This window comes from Muntiacus reevesi, chromosome 8, assembly GCF_963930625.1.
Source record: "Muntiacus reevesi chromosome 8, mMunRee1.1, whole genome shotgun sequence".
NCBI lineage: Eukaryota > Metazoa > Chordata > Mammalia > Artiodactyla > Cervidae > Muntiacus > Muntiacus reevesi.
Window position 1 is genome coordinate 23,471,450 of NC_089256.1, and position 21,476 is coordinate 23,492,925.

General features: G+C 47.9%; 1 protein-coding gene across 1 annotated transcript in view; it reads left to right on the forward strand.

Annotated features, from left to right (window-relative positions):
* Nucleotides 1-20,324: 20,324 nt before the first annotated feature.
* PDXK (pyridoxal kinase) overlaps nt 20,325-21,476 on the forward strand; it is a 30,683-nt gene continuing 29,531 nt past the window's right edge. The window contains exon 1 of the mRNA XM_065943603.1: nt 20,325-20,573. Coding sequence (XP_065799675.1) covers nt 20,487-20,573 — 87 coding nt within the window. The 5' untranslated portion in view covers nt 20,325-20,486. The remainder of the gene's footprint in view (nt 20,574-21,476) is intronic.

Consider the following 21,476-nt stretch of genomic DNA (forward strand, 5'->3'; position numbering starts at 1 on the left):
GGATAAAAAAGCTGTGGTACATATATACAATGGATATTACTCAGCCATTAAAAAGAATACATTTGAATCAGTTCTAATGAGATGGATGAAACTGGAGCCCATTTTACAGAAGTAAGCCATAAAGATAAACACCAATACAGTATACTAACACATATATATGGAATTTAGAAAGATGGTAACAATAACCCTATATGCAAGACAGTAAAAGAGACACAGATATATAGAACAGACTTTTGGACTCTATGGGAGAAGGTGAGGGTAGGATGATCTGAGAGAACAGCATCGAAACATGTATATTATCAAGTGTGAAACAGATCACCAGTCCAGGTTGGATGCATGATACAAGTGCTCGGGGCTGGTGCACTGGGATGACCCAGAGGGATGGGATGGGGAGGGAGGTGGGAGGGGGGTTCAGGATGGGGAACACATGTAAATCCATGGCTGATTCATGTCAATGTATGGCAAAAACCACTACAATATTGTAAAGTAATTAGCCTCCAAATTATAAAAATAAATGAAAAAAAAATTTTTTTTAAAGAATTGGGCTTATAAAAGTGGCTCCTAAAAATATATCTGAGACCTGTCCTGCCAGAGCACAGAGGGCCTCACTTCTGCTCCCCACCCTGAACTCCTCTCAGGGGATATTGCAAGTCGGCAGCTGCAGCAGCACATGGTTTAATCCTTGTAGATGGCAAGTGCAATTTGTAGTTGACACGGAGATGCTCTTCCCAGGTTATAACCCTCACATCTGGCTCGAATAAAATTTCCCACTTCTTTCTCAGGTCAGCTGATTGATTTTTTCATTGATAGGCTAGAGGAGAAGTGACAGGCAAGGGGCCTCCAGAGTGGGGTCCCCTTCAAGGACACATGTTTATGCATCACGGTGCCCTCTGACCTCCTCTGGGATCAGTCACCTGGAGAGGGATATCCCCACGCTGCCCACTCGGAAGGGCCTGTCTGCCTGGGGGCTGGTGGGGGGCGGGGCCTTGCAGGAGAGTGGAGGCGGGGCTTGCTCCAGGCGGGGGGGGGGGGGGGGGGGGGGGGGGGGGGGGGGGGGCCGGGGTGGAGGTGGACTCTGGCTGACTCAGCCATGCCCCCTCTGCGGTTCTGACTGTACCTTGTCCCTTTCAGGAAGCAGCTTTCATGAGGCCAAGCTCAGCCCGAGGATGTGAGTGACACAGGGGCCTGCGTTCTGACTCAGATCAGCTTCGTGTTTGTCAGACGCCCGAACAGCCCTTTGTTCCCAGGACTTGAGGCCTCTGCAGTTGGTCCTGGCTTTAGTCACGGCCTGCTGACTAAGGCTTCAGACTGTGCATCTGAAATTCCTATCAGTACTTCCTGACCTCAGTTTTAAGAAGAAACGTTGAAAGGGGCAGCTCCTGGGCTGCAGGCCTGTTTTGCAGGCACCTTCCTTCTGTGCCGCTGATGCTTCCACTGCACCCAAGTCCTGCACCGAGGCTCACCCTGACCGTGACGTTGAAAAGGCAGTAGATTCTGGCTCAGACTTAATTCTAGTAATTGACTTCTTGTTCGTGAGAGGAAACACTGGAGCAATTCTGGAGATGCAGTTTATTTTTAACACAGTAGAGCCGGCAACTGTATCTTAAATAATGGGTGAGGGAAGACGTGCTGAAATCTGCCAATAAAATTGTGGCAGAGAATGGGGGTAAGACCCGCAGGACTCGGGTGTTGTGCCCGAGTTTTTCCCGAGGTGGACAGACTCCCCTTCTTTGCCTTCAGAGCTGTCAACCTCCCCACCTTCCATCACAGCCCCACCTACCCTATTCTAACCACACAGCTCGCCTTGGGTTCCCCAGACATGTTCTGCTCTGTACCCACCTGGTTCATGGGGATCCCTTGGCTAGAAAGCCTTCCCGCCCTTCCCGGCCAGTTCTGAATCCCAGGAGCACATGGGAATGCACTGTGAGCTATCTGGGCGCCTCCCAGCTGAGCATCCTGTGAACTGTTCAGATAGATGCATCTCAGGTGACATCTGAGAGCCCCGAGAGCCCATGGAGTTAACCTGGGCATGTGTCCAGCACTCAGATCTTCCATTTCATCCCCTGTATTATTAACCCTATGTTATACATTGAATTGTGTCCCCAAAATGAGGTTGAGGTCCTGACCCCAGCACCCATGTATGTGACCTGATGTGGAAACAAGGTCTTTGCCAACAATCAAGGTAAGATGAAGTCGTCAGGATGGCCCCTACTCCATCATGGCTATGTCCTTATAAAGAGGGGACATTTGGACCCAGACAAGGCACATGGGGAGACGCCATGTGAAAATGAAGGCAGTGATCAGAGTGACGCTTCTAGAAGCCAAAGAACTCCTAAAGATTGCCAGCACCACACCAGGAGCCTGGAACAAATTCTCCCTGAGTCCTCGGAGGGAACCAGCCCTGCCCTTACCTTGAACCTGGACATCCAACCCCCAGACTATGAGAGAACAAATCTCTGCTGTCAGCCACCTGGCTTGTAGCACTTTGTCATGACAGCCTGCAAAACTACAGACCTCACTTTTACAAATGAGGAGACTAAGGCAGAGGAGGTGGTAGAAGCTATTAGGTGGTATGGCTGGTTTTGAACCCAGACTGTGGCATAACTGTCTATCAGCTTTCCATCTTAATGGAGATTTGCTGAAATATTTCAGAACAAATTGCATTGCATTTGGGATGGAGTCAAATTCAGGAGGTGAGCTTCTTAGGATCCCATATCTGATGGGGAGTTATTTCTGAATAAAATACCTCCCTCGTCAGACCAAGGCTTCTTTATGACAAAACCTGAACACCTCCCTCTGGAAACAAACCTGCAACATTCACATATTTTTATGCCCTGGCTATAATATAAAGGAGAAATACATTTATAATCACATCAACTTCTTTCAACACATGCATGCCTGGGTGAGGGCCCGGCTTGGGCTGACACATAGAGCCTTCAGAACAAATGGGGCTTCCCTGGTGGTCCCGTGGTTAAGAATCCACCTTGCAATGCAAGGATCACCCGTTCCATCTCTGGTCCTGAAAGGTCCCACATGCCCCGGAGCAAGTGAGCTCAGGCAGCACAACTACTGAGTCTGTGCTCTAGAGCCCAGGAGCTACAGCTACGGAGGCCCGTGTGCCTAGAGCCCGTGCTCCACAACAAGAGAAGCCATCGCAAAGAGAATCTCATGGACTAAAACAAAGAGTAGCCCCTGCTTGCCGCAAGTAGAAAAAGCCTGCGTGCAGCAACAAAGACTCAGCACAACCAAAGCATGAAAGCTAACAATAATAATTACAAAACCCAGAGGCATGGGTGCACAGAATGGGATCCACACAAGTCCCATCTGATGCTGCCATTGGAAACACGATTTTATGAAATGGTGAGCAGCTCTAGGTAAAGGTCAGAACAGAGCAAAGTATAATCTTCTGTCAATTTGCATGGCATTTGCACTCCTGGAAAATAATGTTAACACCCTGCAAAAATGTCTCTATGTTTATATTGGTCAGTTTGGGAAGCCAGAACAGAATACCACAAACAAGGTGTCTTAAACCACAAAGGCTTACATCTCACAGTTTTGGAGGCTGGGTGTCTAGGGTCAGGATGCCGCCACAGACAGGCTCTGGGCGAGCCCCTCCTCCTGGCTGGTGAATAGTCATCCTTTCCTGTGTCCTCACCTGGTAGAGGGAGCGGTGAAAAGAGCACCAGTCCCACAGGATCAGGGGCCACACCCTTATGACCTCATTTAATCTTACTGTCTCAGTCCAAATACAGAACACGGGTTCAGCACCTCCGCATGTGGATCTGAGGGACACAGTTCAGTCCACAGCTGTGCTTAGGTATAAAACACATTTAGGATCTAGGTTGTGTGTGTGTGTATCCTAAGTCACTTCAGCTGTGTCCAACTCTTTATGATCCTATGGGCTGTAACCCTCCAGGCTCCTCTGTCCATGGGATTCTCCAGACAAGAGTACTAGAGTGGGTTGCCATTTCCTTCTCCAGGGGATCTTCCTGACCCAGGGATTGAACCCAGATCTCCCACATTGCAGGCGGATTCTTTACCAATTGAGCCACAAGGGAAGCCCAAGAATACTGGAGTGGGTAGCCTATCCCTTCTCCAGCAGATCGTCCTGACCCAGGAATCAAGCTGGGGTCTCCCGCATTGGAGGGGGATTCTTTACCGGCTAAGCCACTGGGGAAGTCCCAGGATGTAGGTCATGGTCAAAATTAAAAGAAGTTTGCAGACTCGAAAGTGTGCCAGGGTCTTGTGTGTGTGTGAGACTACCCTTCATTTTACTAGGTGGAAGCCCTCGAGATGGGGCTGAGCACCACTGTCCACAGGAAGTCAAAGAAGACCCTCTGTTGGGGTGGCTGGGATGGGGAGGATTTTTCTAGGGGGAACCTAGGGATAGTTCCTATTTGTCCTGACTGGGGATCACTGTGTTTCTTCAATTGATCAGTTGTTGTCTTTTGGAAGCTTCTCAGCTCTTCCCTCCTCTCCAAGTGGGACTCATGCACTAGGCTTCTTATTGCTTTACATCTGTCATTTAACCTCCTCCTATGGTTTGCAAAAGCTCTGTTTTCTCTGTATGCTTGGCTTGGACATTTCTTGCTAATCTGTCCTTCAGTTCATTCATCCTACCCATGTCTAATCCCCCATCAAACCCATTGCTGAATTCATTTCAGATGTTGCCTTTTTTGCATGATTGTCAGACATAGCTGGTAGGCATTTCCTTGGCACACATTTATGCATGTGTGGTGTGGCAATATCCATCCAGAATCTTAGATATATGCATGCCCTCTAACCCCAAAATCTTATTGCCAGAAATTTGACATTAAATAATACTTAGGAGTTTGTGCAAAGGCTGTGCAAGTTTGCACTCCTAGAGCTGTTCTAGTGCAGGGGCTGAGTCTATAGTTACCATGCTGGTGAAACTTGGGTGAGGTCAAAATTGGCCTGGGAGCTTCATGAAGGCTGTCTGTCCAGTGTTGGGAATGGGGCATTAGTGCTCCAGATGATGGCCAGAGAAATGTCTGACTTGTGTGTCCAGGTCATGTTGCTCAGAAAAACTGTGCCTGATTGCGAGAGACTGGCTCAGCTCATCTGTGCTCCCCTTGGGCAAACGGCGGAAGGAGAGAAGCTGAGGAGTGGGGGGCCCCACCCCAGACCACCAGCCACACCCATACCCACTGCCTTTACTTTTTTTTTTTTTACTGAGGTATAGTTGATTTATAATGTTAATTTCTGCTGTACAACAAAGTGATTAGTACATATTCACACATAAAAAGTGATTTAGTTCTACGTGAAAGTGAAAGTCGCTCAGTTGTGTGACTCTCTGTGACCCCTTGGCCTATACAGTCCATGGACTTCTCCAGGCCAGAATACTGGAGTGGGTAGCCTTTCCCTTCTCCAGGGGATCTTCCCAACCCAGGGATCAAACCCAGGTCTCCCGAATTACAGGCGGATTCTTTACCAGCTGAGCCACAAGGGAAGCCCACTTAGTTCTACATACATATATATTTTTTCATTATGGTGTACTCCAGGATATTGAATATAGTTCTCTGTGCTATACCGTAGGACCTTGTTTATCCATCCTATGTACACTAGTGCACACCTACTAATGCCAAATGTCAAGGCCATCCCTCCTTCACCCCCTCCCACTTGGCAACCACAAACCCATTCTCTATGTCTGTGATTCTGTTGCTGCTTCATAGATGTGTTCATTTACATCATATTTTAGATTCTACATATAAGTGATATCATATGGTATTTGTTTTTCTTATTTCACTTAATATGATCATCTCTGGGCCCATCCATGTTGCTGCAAATGGTATTAGTTCTTTTTTTTTTTTTTTTTAATGGCTGAGTAGTATCCCCTTGGGGCTTCCCCAGTGGCTCAGCAGTAAAGAATCTGCCTGTAATGCAGGAGATGAAGAAGACATGGGTTCAATCCCTGGGTCAGAAAGATCTCCTGGAGGAGGGCATAGCAACCCACTCCCGTATTCGTACCTGGAGAATCCCATGGACAGAGGAGCCTGATGGGCTCCAGTCTATGGAGTTGCAAAGAGTCAGACACGACAGAAGGGACTTAGCGCAGCACAGCACATCCCACTGGGCTTCCCTGGTGGCTCAGTGGTAAAGAACCCACTGGGTTCTCCTCCTCAGTGCAGGAGATTCAGGTTCAATCCCTGCTCCAGGAAGACCACCTGGGGCAGGAAATGGAAACCCACTCCAATATTCTTACCTGGAGAACCCCATGGACAGAGGAACCTGGTGGGCTGCAGTCCACTAGATCACAGAATTGGATACAACTTAGTGACTGAACAGCAAATATTCCATTACATTTTTGTGCCACATTTTCTTTATTCACTCATCTATCATTGGACATTTAGGTTGTTTCCATGTCTTGCCTTTCCTTTTGTTAATAATGGGTGGTTTCACTCCCTTTTCTTTGGCTGAGCACTTGTAGTTGAATTCATGTAGCTTAAACAAAACTATTCTTGTGAAACAGTAACAACTTAAACTTGTGAAACAGTAACAACTTAAACATCCATTAACTGAGACTAGGATGTGCTGAAGAAAAAAACTGAATATGCATCCATTCAAGTAAAATATAGTCATGAGAAATGATGATATAAAATAATTATTGATATGGAAAGATGCACACCACCATACATGAGTTTTAGCAGGCTCCGGGAGTTGGTGAAAGAAAGAAAGCCTGGCCTGCTGCAGTCCATGGGGTCACAAAGAATTGAACACGACTGAGTGGCTGAACTGAACTAATACATCAGTGAAAATGGCAGGATATAAAATAGCGTGAGACGGACTTCCCTCGTGGTACAGTGGCTAAGACTCTGCACTCCCAGTGCTACAGGCCCAGGTTGGATCCCTGGTCAGGGAACTGGATCCCACATATCACAGCTAAGGGTTCACATGCTGCAACTAAATATCCCACATGTCACAACTAAGACCCGGCACAGCCAAAAATAATAAGTAAATATTTAAAAAATAGCACAAGAGATCTGACTCTTCTACCCTCTTATTTTTCTTTTTTGCCACACCACAAGGCACTTGGGATTTTAGTCCCTGACCAGGGATTGAACCCAGAGCCCTGGCAGTGGGAGAGCAGAGTCCCAATCACTAGTCCACCAGGGAATCCCCCGACTCTTCTACTCTTTAAAAAAAAAGGGGGGGGGAACCATAAAAATTCTGAATTTACATCAAAATATTATCAAGGGGTCATAGAATTGCACACAATTTTTATTTATAAGCTTGTGTTACTTTAATTCATAGAGCTTGTTTGTTTAGAATAGTTCTGACAGTAGAGAGAATTTCTCCATACTCCCTTGCACATACAAGGGTTCCTCTATTATTAACCTCTGGAATTAGTGTAGTATTTTGTTACAATTAATGAATCAGGGTTATAACACTGTTATTAACTAAGTTCTTGATTTACAATAGGATTCACTCTTGGTGTTGGACATTCTGTGGATTTTGATAAATTTGTGATGATACACGTCCACCACTGATAGTCTCATACAGAGACTAAAACCACCCTGTATTCTGCCTATTCATCCCTCCCCCTTCCCACCCTTGGCTACCACTGACTTTCTCTTACTACCCTCTAGTTTTACAATTGCCAGAACATCATTTAGTTAGAATCACATAGTTTGTAGCCTTTTCAGATTGGCTCCTTCCACATAGCAATGTGCCTTTAAGTTTCTTCCACGTTTTTTGTTTAACTTCTGAATAACAGCCCACTCTGTGGACTGACCTCACTTTGTTAATGGATAATTCATATACTGTGGGTGTCTTGGTTGTTCCCACTGCTGACAACTGGAATAATAACTGGAATAAATCTGTTATGAATGTCTGTGTACATGTTTTTGTGTGAACCTAAGTTTTCCACTTAGTAGGTAAGTATCAAGGAGTGCAATCACTGCATTGTGTGGTAAAACTATGCGTAGCTTTATTAAACTTTATTAGCCAAACTGTGTTCCAAAGTGACTATACCATTTTAATTCCCACCAGCAATGAATGACTTCCTATTGCTCCACACCCTCATCAGCACTTGGTATTGTCAAGGTTCCAGGCTTTAGCTGTCTTAATAGGTGATATTGTTTTAATTTGCATTCCCTGATGGCATACAATGTTGAGAAATTTTCACATGCTTATCTGCTTATCTTCTTTGGTGAGGTGTCTGTTCAGATCTTTGGCTCATTGTTAATTGGAGTGTTTATTTTCTTATTATTGAGTTTCAAGAATTCTTTGTGTATTTTGGACGCTGGTTCTTTATCAGTGTTTTATAAGATGTAAAGATTTTATTTGGTGGTGGGACACTACACAATGACACTCAGACAAATGAAAGACAGGACTCTGTTACTCAGAGCAGCAAACAAGAGACAGCTGCCCTGCAGGGCCACACAGACGATGGAGACATCAGACTGATGTGACCAAGGAGGGACTCACTGAACTTGAAGATATGTCAGTAGAGACCAACTCAAACACATAGAGGAAAAAGAATGAAAAACAATGAACAGAAGAGCCAAGAACTGTAGGACAATTGAATACATATTGTGGAAATTGTTGGTTTAGTCGTGTCCAACTCTTGCGGCCCCATGGACTCTAGCCTGTCAGGCTCCTCTGTCTATGGGATTCTCCAGAAAAGAATACTGGAGTGGGTTGCCATTTCCTTCTCCAGGGGATCTTCCTGACCCAGGAATTGAATCCAGGTCTCCTGCAATGCAGGCAGATTCTTTACGGACTGAGCTATGAGGAAAGCCCATATATGGAAATACCAGGAGATGAAAGAAAGAGATGAAATGACCAGAATAATGGTGGCTGATAACTTTAGAAAATCAACAACAGACATCAAACTACAGATCCAAGGAGCTAAGAGAACACCAAACAGGATAAATGCCAAAAAACCTCTATACTCAGGCATATCATATTCAAACTGCAGGAGATCAAAGACAGAGAAAAGTTTAAAGAGGACAGAGGGAAAAACCACCTTACCTATAGAGGCACAAGGACCAGGGTTACATCTGAGTGTCCTCAGAAACCACGGGAACAGGAGGGTGGAATGAAATAGTCACTGTGCTCAAAGAAAAACCACCAAAGAGATCGATATCCATTGAAATAAGCAAAACCCGAGGGCATTTGTTGCCAGTAGACCTGCCTTGCAAGAAATGTTATTTATTTATGCATGTATTTCTTTTTGGCTGTGCTGGGTCTTCCTTACTGTGAGAACTTTTCTCTAATTGCAACCAGCCAGGAGCTACTCTCTCCACTCCAGTGTTCTTGCCTGGAGAATCCCAACGACAGGGGAGCCTGGTGGGCTGCCGCCTATGGGGTCGCACAGAGTCGGACATGACTGAAGCGACTTAGCAGCAGCAGCAGCAGCAGGAGCCACTCTCCAGTTGCGGTGCACGGGCTTCTCATTGCAGTGGCTTCTCTTGTGGCACACAGGCTCCACAGCACAGGCTCAGCTGTCGTGATCCGTCGGCTTAGTTGCACCTCAGCATGTGGGATCTTCCCAGATCAAGGATCGAACCCGTGTCTCCTGAACTGGCAGGTGGATCCTTTACCACTGAGCCACCAGGGAAGCCCAAGAAATGTTAAGGGAAGTTCCCCGGGTATCAGCTCAGAAGCATTTCTGGATCTTTTCTTCCTCTCCTCACCTGAGACAGCAAGTTGGGGGGCTGCCCTCCCTGTCAGTCAGGCAGGCTCAGGAAGAAAGAGAGAAAGAAAACATTGTTTTGGAAGAATGACCTCCCCTGTGTATCTATTTTCTTCTGGATTTCTCTTTGAAGCATTCAGTTTTCTTCTTTTTGTTTTGCTTAGAATGTCATTTAAAAAAATTTTTTAAACCCAACTTTATTCAGATTTTTTAAAAAATATTTATTTATTTATTTAACTGTTGTGGGTCTTAGCTGTGGCATGCAGGATCTCAGTTGCAGCATGTGGGATCTAGTTCCTTGATCAGGGGTTGAACTCAGGCCCCTTGCACTGGGAGCACAGAGTCTTAGCCATTGGACCACTGGTAAAGTCCCTAAAAACAATTATTGAAATATTCACCTGATAGAGTTCACCTATTTAAAATGCACATTTTAATAATTTTTAGTACATTCATAGAACCGTGCAATCCTAGAATAACCTAGTTTTAGAAATTTTTGGCATAACCCTCCAAAATCCTGTCCTTATTTGTCATCACTCCCGTTCTCCGCCCAAACCCTAGCTGTGAGCAACCACTCATCTGCTTGGTGTCTCTAAGGACCCGTAGAGTTGCCCACTCTGGATGTTTCATAGGACTGCAGTCCCGCAGTGTGTGACCTTGTGACAGGCATTGGTGTTGTCTGGGGAACAAAACCATCTGTTCCCGCCTGCTCAGCCTGCTCTGAGGGGCAGGGCCAGGCTGGCCCAGCTCTGTCTGGGCGTGACCCTCACCCAGAGGCATGGTGGCTTGCACATGGCTGCTGAGCTCCTGGTTCCTCCTGGGCAGTGCCCAGCCGAGCCCAAGAGTCCTGCTAACAGACATGTAGGTCACAGGGGCATCACCGGGTGCTGCCTGCCAATGAGACAGCCTGCCCAGGAAGCTCTGAGGGTGCCCGGACAGCAGGAGAATCAGCAAAGGTCAGAGGAGGAAGGTGGAAGGCCAGCGGAGGCCAGGCTGAAGCATCCTCTGAGAGAGGCAGGAAGAAGGTGGGGAAACTGAAGGGACGGAGGTTGGGGATGCAGCCCCCGTGATGACATCTGGGTGCCCCTCCATCCTGGGGCCTCACAGCAGAGAGACCCTCTGGGGACTGGCTGCCCAAGACGAGCAGGCATGACTTTGCGTGGTCCAAGCACCAGGCCACTCCAGCTGGGAGCTTCTGGTTGGCGTGGTGGTGTCCTGGCCCCACTCCACCTGCCCAGCACCTGGGTGAACCAGAACCCGGGCCATACCTCTTCTTGTATGTTTTGTTCTCGGTGAACATTATGTTTTAACCCCCTTGACTTGTCACTGCATTTGTTTCACTAAAATCTGATGTGTCAGCTCCTAGAGTGGGGAATTTGCCTTCATGCTATTTGATAATGCATTGAGCTTGCTTGTCCATTTTTTCCTATAGTAAAGTATACAAAATTTAAACTTTCCACTTGTAAGTGTCCAGCTCGGTGGTATTAAATATAGTCATAATGCTGCGCAGACATCACCACAGTTTCTCTCCATACCTCTTTTCATCTTTTGTTTTTCAGTGTTTAGTTTTTGGCTGCAGAGTCTCATATGCAGCACATGGGATCTCATCATTGCAGTGGGAGGGCTTTGATCTAGGTGTGGTACACATCCTATGGCATGTGGGATCTTGGTTTCCCACCCAAAGATCAAACCCAGCTCCTCTGCACTGGAAAGCAGATTCTTAATCTAGGGGCCACTAGAAGTCCCAATTCTCTTCATCTTTTAAACTGGTAACTCTATACCCATTAAATACTAACTCTCCATTCCCATCCACGTAGGTCCTGGCACCCACCAATCTACTTTCTATCTCTCTGATTTTGACTAATCTCAGTACCTCATGTAAGCAGACTCATATAGTATTTGTCCTTTTGTGGCTGGTTTATATCACTGAGCATAATGTTCTCAAGTTTCATCCACACTGTACATGTCAGGATTTCCTTCCTTTTTAAGGTTGAATAATATTGCATTCTATGTACACACCACATTTAGTTTATACAGTCATGCTTTCATGGATATTTCCATTGTTTCCACTGTTTTGTTTTTGTCCAGTCACTGAGTCCTGTCTGATTCTTTGCGAACCCATGGACTGCAGCATGCCAGGCTTCCCTGTCCATCACCATCTCCCAGAGTTTGCTCAAACTCATGTCCATAGAGTCAGTGATGACATCCAACCATCTCATCCTCTATTGCCCCCTTTTCCTCCTGCTCTCAATCTTTTCCACCATCAGGGTCTTTTCTAATAATGTGGCTCTTCACATCAGGTGGCCAAAGTATTGGAGCTTCAACTTCACCATCAGTCCTTCTAATGAATATTCAGGGTTGACTTCCTATAAGGTGGGCTTCCCTGGTGGCTCAGCTGGGAAAGAATCTGCCTGCAATGCAGGAGACCTGGGTTTGATCCCTGGGTTGGGAAGATCCCCTAGAGAAGAGAACTGCTACCCATTCCAGTATTCTGGCCTGGAGAATTCCATGGACTATTCATGGTGTTGCAGAGTCAGACATGACTGAGTGACTTCCACTTTCTTTTCCTTTAGGATTGACTAGTTTGATCTCCTTGCAGTCCAAGGGACTCTCAAGAGTCTTCTCCAGCATCAATTCTTTGGCGCTCATCCTTCTTTATGGTCCAACTCTCACATCTGTACATGACTACTGGAAAAACCACAGCTTTGGCTATACGGACCTTTGTTGGACCTTTTCCACTTTTTGGCTATTGTAAATAATGCCGGCACAGAACATAAATGTGCAAATACCTGTTTGAGTCTCTGCTTTTAGTTCTCTGGGACATGTACCCAGACATGGAATTGCTGGTCATCTGGCAAGCCTATGTTTAATTTTTTTTGAGACTTGCATTTTTTATAACCAGCTGATTGATTTACCCACCCTTCCCTCCATCTAACCCCTGACTACCACTGGCCAGGCATAGTATGGATGCCAGGGAATAGGATAGCACTGGCCTCTGCCCTAACGGAGTTACAGTCTAGTGGGAAGAGCTGATTTTACTAACCAGCAGCATTTATTGTATGCCCCATGTGTATCATCTCATGTGCTTGCATGTATGCTAAAGTCACTTCAGCCAAGTCCAACGCTATGCAACCCCATGGACTGTAGCCTGCTAGGCTCCTCTGTCCATAGGATTCTCCAGGCAAGAATACTGGAGTGGGTTGCCATTCCTTTCTTTAGAAGATCATCCCAACTTAGGGATTGAACCCGAGTCTCTTACATCTCCTGCTGCATTGGCAGGCGGGTTCTTCACCACTAGTGCCACCTGGGAAGCCAGTCAATATGTTGTGTTAGTTGCTTCAGTTGTGTCCCACTCTTTGTGACCCCATGGACTGTATCCCGCCAGGCTCCTGTCCATGGGATTCTCCAGGCAAGAATACTGGAGTGAGTAGCTGTTCCCTTCCTCAGGGGATCTTCCAGACCCAGGGATCAAACCCAGGTCTCCTGCATTGCAGGCAGATTGTTTACTGCCTGAGATACCAGGGAAGCTCCAGTGAATGTGATTCCCCTGGAAATATGCCCTCAGAATGCTGTTATTACCCATGTTTTCCAGATGAGGCGCTGCTGAGCTGAGGGTGCACCTTGGCCAGCACATTCCTTAATAAGCACCATAAGTGGGTGGCTGGTAGCTCTCATGGCCTCTCCTGCTGCATGAGCAGGTCTGGATGAGCCCTGGGCTGAGGAGCACTGACTCGTTTAGTGTGATTATCAGAAGCACCCAGAAGACCAATACATCTTTTTTTAAATTAATTAATTTTTATACATCTAGTTTTGGGCGTGCCCTAGCTTTCTCTACTTGCGGCGAGCAGAGGCCACTCTCTAATTGTGGTGCACCAGCTTCTGACTTTCATGGCTTCTCTGGTCATGGAGCAGGGCTCCAGGGCACTCGCATTTAGTTGTAGCACACGGGCTTAGTTGCCTTTTCAGCATGTGGAATCTTCCCAGACCAGGGATTTAACCCACGTCCTCTGCATTGGCAGGCAGTCCAGTGGCTACTGGACCACCAGGGAAGTCCCCTTATACCTCTTCAGTAACTTGGTTCAGACATGCAGGTTGGAGCCGGGTGGCCATGGTGGGTGTGGTTTCAGACAAATTCCTGCATCACCAAGAACCTGTATTTTCTGAACTGTGTCAGACTTGGGGACACTGCAAACCATCTCCAACACAGTAATTCCTAGCAGCTGCCAATGGCAACCTTGGAGTTTCAAAGCTCCTGCCCCCACTTCTCAACTACATAATCCTTTTGAACTCCAACCAGCTTTATTTAACAAGCACCCTTAGTTTCACCATCTCCAGTCCCAGTTCTTGGCAAACAATTTTTGTAATTTTGCATTTTTTTTTGACATTTCTAAGTCTCCCATTGTACAGTCAGTCCTGCAGGACACAATTCAAGTGTTTCTTGAATCTGTGTCTCCCAGGCTGCAATCCTAACACACCCAAAGAAACGCCTCCTTATTTCAACCACGTATCCATTCTTGGAATCCTTGGCTAGCACTCTAAAAATTCAGCTTCTACAATTAGATCAATTCCTTTTATTTTCATATATAGCTTCTATAAAACTCTAGGGAGAAGTTACACAAGTTCTTATCTAAAAATGTCTCCTGTGGGAATTCCCTGGTGGTCCAGTGGTTAGGGTTCCAGGTTTCCATTGCAGGGGGCATAGATTTGGTCCCTGACCAGGGAACTAAGATCCTGCATGCCATGCAATGCACCCAGAAAAAAATCTGGTTTTTTGTTTTCCAGTTTTCAAGCATCCTTTAAAAAGATACTTAGTCCTTTCGTGTAACTCTATGGCTGATTCATATCAATGTATGACAAAACCCACTGAAAAAAAAAAAAAAGATACTTAGTCCTGACAAGTCTGTGCTAAAAATATTAGTCACTAACAGGAGTGCCAAATACACACTTTCCTAGAGTATAATTTGGCAATATATGTTAGGAATCTAAGATAAACTATCCTTTTATCTGTCATTCCACTTCAAAGAATCTATGCTAAGAAAGTAACCAGACGAGTTTCTACTACAGAGCACAGTTACCTATATTCAAAACTCTGTGACAAACTATAATGGAAAAGAATATGAAAAAGAATATATATACAGGTAGAGCAGGTTCTTAATTTTAATTAAAAGATGCTTGCTCTTGGGAAGGAAACCTATGACAAACCTAGACATCATATTAAAAAGCAGAGACATTACATTGCTAACAAAGGTCCATCTGGTCAAAGCTATGGTTTTTTCAGTAGTCATGTAAGGATGTGAGAGTTGGACCATAAAGAAAGCTGAGCACCGAAGAATCAATGCTTTCAAATTGTGCTGCTGGAGAAGACGCCTGAGAATCCCTTGGACTGCAAGGAAGTCAAACCAGTCTATCCTAAAGGAAATCAACCCTGAATATTCATTGGAAGGACTGTTGCTGAAGTTGAAGCTCCAATACTTTGGCTACCTGATGAGAAGAACTTACTCATTGGAAAAGACCCTGATGCTGGGAAAGATTGAAGGCCAGAGGAGAAAGGGATGACAGAACGAGATGGTTGGATGGCATCACCAACTAGATGGACATGAGTTTGAGCAGGTTCCAGGAGATGGTGAAGGACAGGGAAGACTGGCATGCTGCACTCTATGGGGTAGCAAGGAGTTGGACATGACTTGGTGACTGAACAAGGACAAAAACAAGTCCAGTTAAATATTTTTAACACTGAGAAGCTGGAGACAGACTGACTATCAAATAACAGACGATTAAACAAATTCTTGTAACTCCATGTGATGAAAATAATGTTGTCATGAAATACCATGGAGAAATACTGGAGACAACCTTGAATGTATGAAAATACAATATTATGTGTATACACAGTACAGTAAATCCCAATGTTTAATGTGTCAAACATTAGTACATTTCATGAGCACTGACCATGTATCAGATACTTTCCAGGTATGGTGTAAAACCAGACAGATGTGCATAGAGTGAAGAAAGCCACACACCCTCAAGACACTGGGACTCTGACAAGTTTCTGTTTTCTTCTTCTTAATGTTTGTAACCTCCCCCAGCTTTCCACAACACTCATTTCTCTTATAACTAGAGAATCGGTGAATGATGTTTAAGAACCTCTGTGGGGCACAGGGAAGGGAAAGAAAAGCAGTCACTACATCAAAGTCAAACTGCTGAGGACAACAAACCTTGTTTCCAGTTAGATGACAGGAAAATCCAAATGCCCCACAGAAGATGATGAATTCAGTGAAAGAAAATTCCCTCATGCTCTCTCTTCTTCTCAGTGAATCATTTGCCCCAGGAGCTCCCTTGAGGGTCTAAAACTCTTGGCTGTTGGCCCAGATTGTGAATCTGTTCTTAATCAGAGTATCACTGGAGAGAGAGGGAACACTGGAGTGAAGGTGGGCTGGGAACAGAGGGTGAGGCTTGAGGTTATTTCTGTGGGTGGGGATGCAGAGCAGTGGTGGCCCCTTAGGGACTTGCACTGGGAGTCAGCGCACACATCCATGAACGCTTGGCTGAAAACTCTCCAGTGGCTTGCAGCTGTTTAGAGTGGTGCCTCAGAGGCTATCACAAGGATCAGCTCAGTGACCTGAAGACAGCAAGGTGAGTTTCAAACCAGACAAGCGTGTTTGAGAATTAAAATGTCAACTGACACTGACAGCCCAGAAAAGAATCTAGGGCATTTTCTGGTGGCCCAAAGTGTTTTATTTATTTATTTCCCTTTTTTTTTTTTTTGGCTGAGCTGGATCTTCCTGGGGGCATGTGGGCTTTCTCTAGTGGCGCACACTGGCTTAGTTGCCCACAGCAAATGTGATCTTAGTTCCCAGAAGAAAATGAAGTCGCTCAGTCGTGTCCGACTCTGTGACCCCATGAACTATAGCCTACCAGGATCCTCAGTCCATGGGATTTTCCAGGCAAGAATACTGGAGTGAATTGCCATTTCCTTCTCCAGGGGATCTTCCCAACCCAGGGATCGAACCCGGGTCTCCCACATTGTAGGCAGATGCTTTACCGTCTGAGCTACCAGGGGAGCCCAGAGCAGGGATCAAACCTACGTTTCCTTCATTGCAACACAAGCTGTCTACCACTGGACCACCAGGAAAGACCCCAAAGTATGTTTAAGGTTCAAAAAATCTTGACTATTCCCAAGATTAGGGCTTCCCAGATGGCGTGCTGGTAAAGAATCTGCCTGCCAATGCAAGAGACACAGGAGACTCAGATTCAATCCCCGGGTCAGCAAGATCCTCTGGAGGAGGAAATAGCAACCCACTCCAGTATTCTTGCCTGGGAAATCCCATGGACAGAGGAGACTGGTGGGCTACAGCCCAGGGGGTTGCAAAGACTCGGACACGACTGAGTGCCTGAGCATACACACATTTCCAAGATAAAGCAAAAATAAATTACCTACTTAATTTAAAAAAACAAAACTGGTAATCCAGGTTTCAGGTTTGGTTGTTGTCTCTTAAGAAAGACATTCTGGAACTGGAAACATCCCAAGCCTGTTCCTCAGCAACGGAGCAACTTCTTAAACATGGAAGGATTCCAAACTAGATTCTTCATTCATAAAAATAGCACCTGGAGTCCAGCAGTCATGAGAAAAGAGAAATTTTCCACCAACTTCTGTTTCAGCAGGGTAGGGGAACTGGGTTTAGCGTCAGAGAAGAGGAACCTCATACTGAACAGTCACTCATTCGAGGGGATGTCTTCAGCTGGTGACTCAGGTCAATTTGTTGAATGCCCTTAAACATTGTTTGAATGTTGATACTATGATTACAACTCTGCCTGAGGAAATGGGGACACTGAGACCAAGGGTTGATCTGACTTGGACTGAGAAATGTTGCGGCCATCAGAGAAGCTGGAATCCAATCCAGACTGCGTGGTTCTGAAACTACACAATCCAGATTGGAGCTTGAACCCACTGTCCTGGGATTGGATGCATCTGGTGTTAGTTAATAAAGTTCAGGTTCTTATGTCGCGTCCCAGAAAGAATTCAGGGAGAGACAAACTGAGAGGTAACAAGTGGATTTAGTTAGATACATATTCCATACATAGCCCCTCTCAGAAAGCAAGAAAGACCTTGGGAGAAACATACTCCACAGAGTGTGAGCCATCTCAGAAGGTGGGAAGCCATGAAATATGGGTGGTTAGTTCTTCAGTTCATTTCAGTTCAGACGCCTAGTCATGCCTGACTCTTTCCGACCCCATGGACTGCAGCACACCAGGCTTCCCTGTCCATCACCAACTCCCAGAGCTTGCTCAAACTCATGTCCATCGAGTCAGTGATGCCATCCAACCATCTCTTTTGTCCCCCTTTCCTCCCGCCTTCAATCTTTCCCAGCATCAGGGTCTTTTCCAATGAGTCAGTTCTTTGCATCAGGTGGCCAAAGCACTGGAGTTTCAGCTTCAGCATCAATCCTTCCAATGAATATTCAGGACTGTTTTCCTTTAGGATTGACTGGTTTGATCTCCTTGCAGTCCAAGAAACTCTCAAGAATCTTCTCCAACACCACAGTTCAAAAGCATCAGTTCTTCGTGCTCAGCTTTCTTTACACACCAATGCTCACATCCATACATGACTACTGGAAAAACCATAGCTTTGACTAGATGGACCTTTGTTGGCAAAATAATGTCTCTGCTTTCTAATATGCTAAGTTGGCCATAGCTTTTCTTCCAAGGAGCAAACATCTTTTAATTTCATGGCTGCAGTCACCATCTGCAGTGATTTTGGAACACAAAAAAGTAAAGTCTGTCTCTGTTTCCATTGTTTCCCCATCTATTTGCCATGAAGTGATGGGACCGGATGCCATGATCTTAGTTTTCTGAATGTTGAGTTTTAGGCCAGCTTTTTCACTCTCTTCTTTTACTTTCATCAAGAGGCTCTTTAGTTCCTCTTTGTTCTCTGCCATAAGGGTGGTGTCATCTGCATATCTGAGGTTATTGGTATTTCTCCTGGCAATCTTGATTCCAGCTTGTCATTTCACATGATGTACTCTTCATATAAGTTAAATAAGCAGGGTGACAATATTTGTGCTGCAATCCATGGGGTCACAAAGAGTCGGACCCGACTGAATGACTGAGCTGAATTCTGTGGAGACTGAACCCTGTGCTGCTGGCCGACCTTCAACACCCCCTGAGGGAGATCAGGGTGGAGAGAGGCACTCTCTGCTCCAGAGAACCTGGTAGGACAGGTCTTTAGATCGTTGTATATTTTCAGGAACAGATTTTGTGATCCCATACCTTGCATCTCCTCATATCTAGAAAGAACTGAATCCCTTCATGGTGACAGCAGCTCCTCCCATTTAGTGGAAAACTCTTGTAAAGTAAGCACTTAATTGTATTGAACTCCTTCACCAAAATCTCACACACTGACCTTCTCCCACTGCCTCTTTGGAACAGTCTCTCAGAGCTATCTGAGGTGCTGCCTCCTGGGCTGCAGTCCTCATTTTGTCCAGAATAAAACTTCACTCACAACTCTCAACTTGTGCATCTTTTTTAGTCGACAAAATCATGAAGGAGTTGAGGGTTTTGGGTACCAGAAATGGCAACCCTCTCCAGTATTCTTGCCTGGAGAATTCCATGAACAGAGGAACCTGGCGGGCTATAGTCCATGGGGTTGCAAGAGTCACACAGGACTTAGCGATTAAACCACCACCACCACTGTGTTCTCCTGACTCCGCCCAGCAGTAAAACTTCCTCTGCTCCAAACTAGGGTAGATTTGTTTGACCTCCCTGTGTGTGGCACACATGATCTTACTTGCCTTGGGTAACAGACTAGCCCCCCCCCCCCCACATGGGTTTGTCCCTGCCAATAGGTCTGATGGGGGACATTGCCCAGGGTGGGTGGGATGGGCACTGGCCACGGGGCTCGGCCCAGCACTCCCTGAGGAGGCCAGTCATGTGTCCAAGGTGGGGGAACTGGGTCCTTGGGTCTCCAAAGTTTTCACGGTGGTGGAGGCGTCCGCCCCCCAGGCCTCTGCAGGGTAACTTGGCCGTGGATCATGAGTGCATGCCCTAGGTAGGGGCGCCCGGGTAGCAAGGCAGGCCTGGATCCTTGGTCCTGCCGGAGGGTCGCAGGGCCCGTGCATTCTAGCGCCGGTCGGCGCGGTGGCCGCAGGGGCGGTGGACCGCATGCGAGTTCCTGGCCTTGCGGGGCCTGGAGTTGGGGCTAGGCACCGCGCTCCACCAGGACCTGGGGAAGGTAGTCCCGGTAACTCCACGCCCAGCAGCCCACTTGCAGACATCCCTGTCCGCACCCACTTCCGGGGCGCCTCGCCCGTGTTTTTCCTCCGCCCGGGCCCTTGTCGGTCGGGCTCGTGGTCCTGCCTCGCAGGCAGTGTGCGGCCCCGGGGTTAGAGGCGTGGTGCAGGCCAGGGGGCGGACCTGTGTGGAGTGAATGAAGGACTGGAGGAACCGATGAATGAAGGAAGGCCGGCGCAGCCTGCAGCGCCCCACCGGGTAAAACTGAAAGTGCAAGCCGGCGTTTTGGAGGGTGGCCGCGCACGTGCCGGTAGCGCAGAGATGCGGGTGGGTTGCCCGGGCCTGGGTTGCGGTAGACAATTTGCCCCGGAGGGGCGGGAGTGGGCGGGGACAGGCGAATGCCCCGCCCCCGGCCCGCCCCGGCGCAGCGCGGGACCCGCGGGTTCCCAGCCGCGCTGAGGTCAGAGGGAGGCGGTCTGTTGTCCGATCCGAGCGCCTGCGCCGATCCGGGCCGCGGCGGAGCGGATCCCGAGCGTGGCAGAAGCCGAGCGGAGCGCGCGGCGGAGACGCTGACCCCCCGGCCCCGCGCCGCCGCGGAAGGCCCGGCATGGAGGAGGAGTGCCGGGTGCTCTCCATTCAAAGCCACGTCGTCCGCGGCTACGTGGGCAACCGGGCGGCCACGTTCCCGCTGCAGGTACGCTTACGTAACCCGGCGGTGTCCCCGCGCCCGGCCGTGCGGGCCAGCGAAGGGGTGGCTGCCGCCGGGCCGCGTGACCTTGGCCCGGCAGCCCGGATGATCTGGAGCGCGGGGTTCCAGACGCGGGCGGGGGAGGCGAGCACTTTGCAGGGGCGGGGGCGGGGCCGCACTTGGACCCCGGCGGGTGGAATGGGGCGGGGGTGGGGACGCTCGGTTAGAATGAAGCCCCCGGGAGCGTGCTGTGAGCACCCGCCAGCCCCCGCCCTTTCCCACCGGCCCGACCCTGGGGAAGGGAAAATGCGGAGCAGCGGCCGGAGACCCAGCGAAAGTGGGCGCTGAGCAAGCAGGTCTCTGCACTGCTTACCTGGTGGGCGATCGGTCCCCATCCGGTCCCCGCCCCCTGCGGGTCCGGAGGCTCCACCCTGCGACTGCCCGTTGGGGGGCGGTCGCCAGGAGGGGATGGGACGGAGGGGGCCTACCTGCCGGTGTTGGCTCCGAAGTAAAGCCCAGAGGGCAGTTCAGGCCGTGCAGGGTCTGGCTCTAGAAGCCGCTTCCTACATGTGTCAGCCTTTCCCTACTAGGGTGCCCACGGGCTTCCCGCTTCCCCCACCTGTACTCCTGGAGGGGCTCACGGTCTCTCTGTGGTTCATCAGTGATACTCGCTACTTCCTGTCTCAGCCCCGAGGTTGTGGTTGGGTGGCCCCTTGGAGGGTCAGGATGAGGCCTGGGTGCAATGGGGTGTCAGCCTTGGGCTCACCATCACTTCCTTGCCCTGTGGGCCGAGCAGGAGGCTGTGCGTCCGGGCTGGTGGCTCTCTTGGACCATGCATCTTTGGCCCATTGTCCCTGGGTCCGATTCTCGAACCTGGAGCTAGTGTCTGGCCCCTGCTATGCAGGCTGT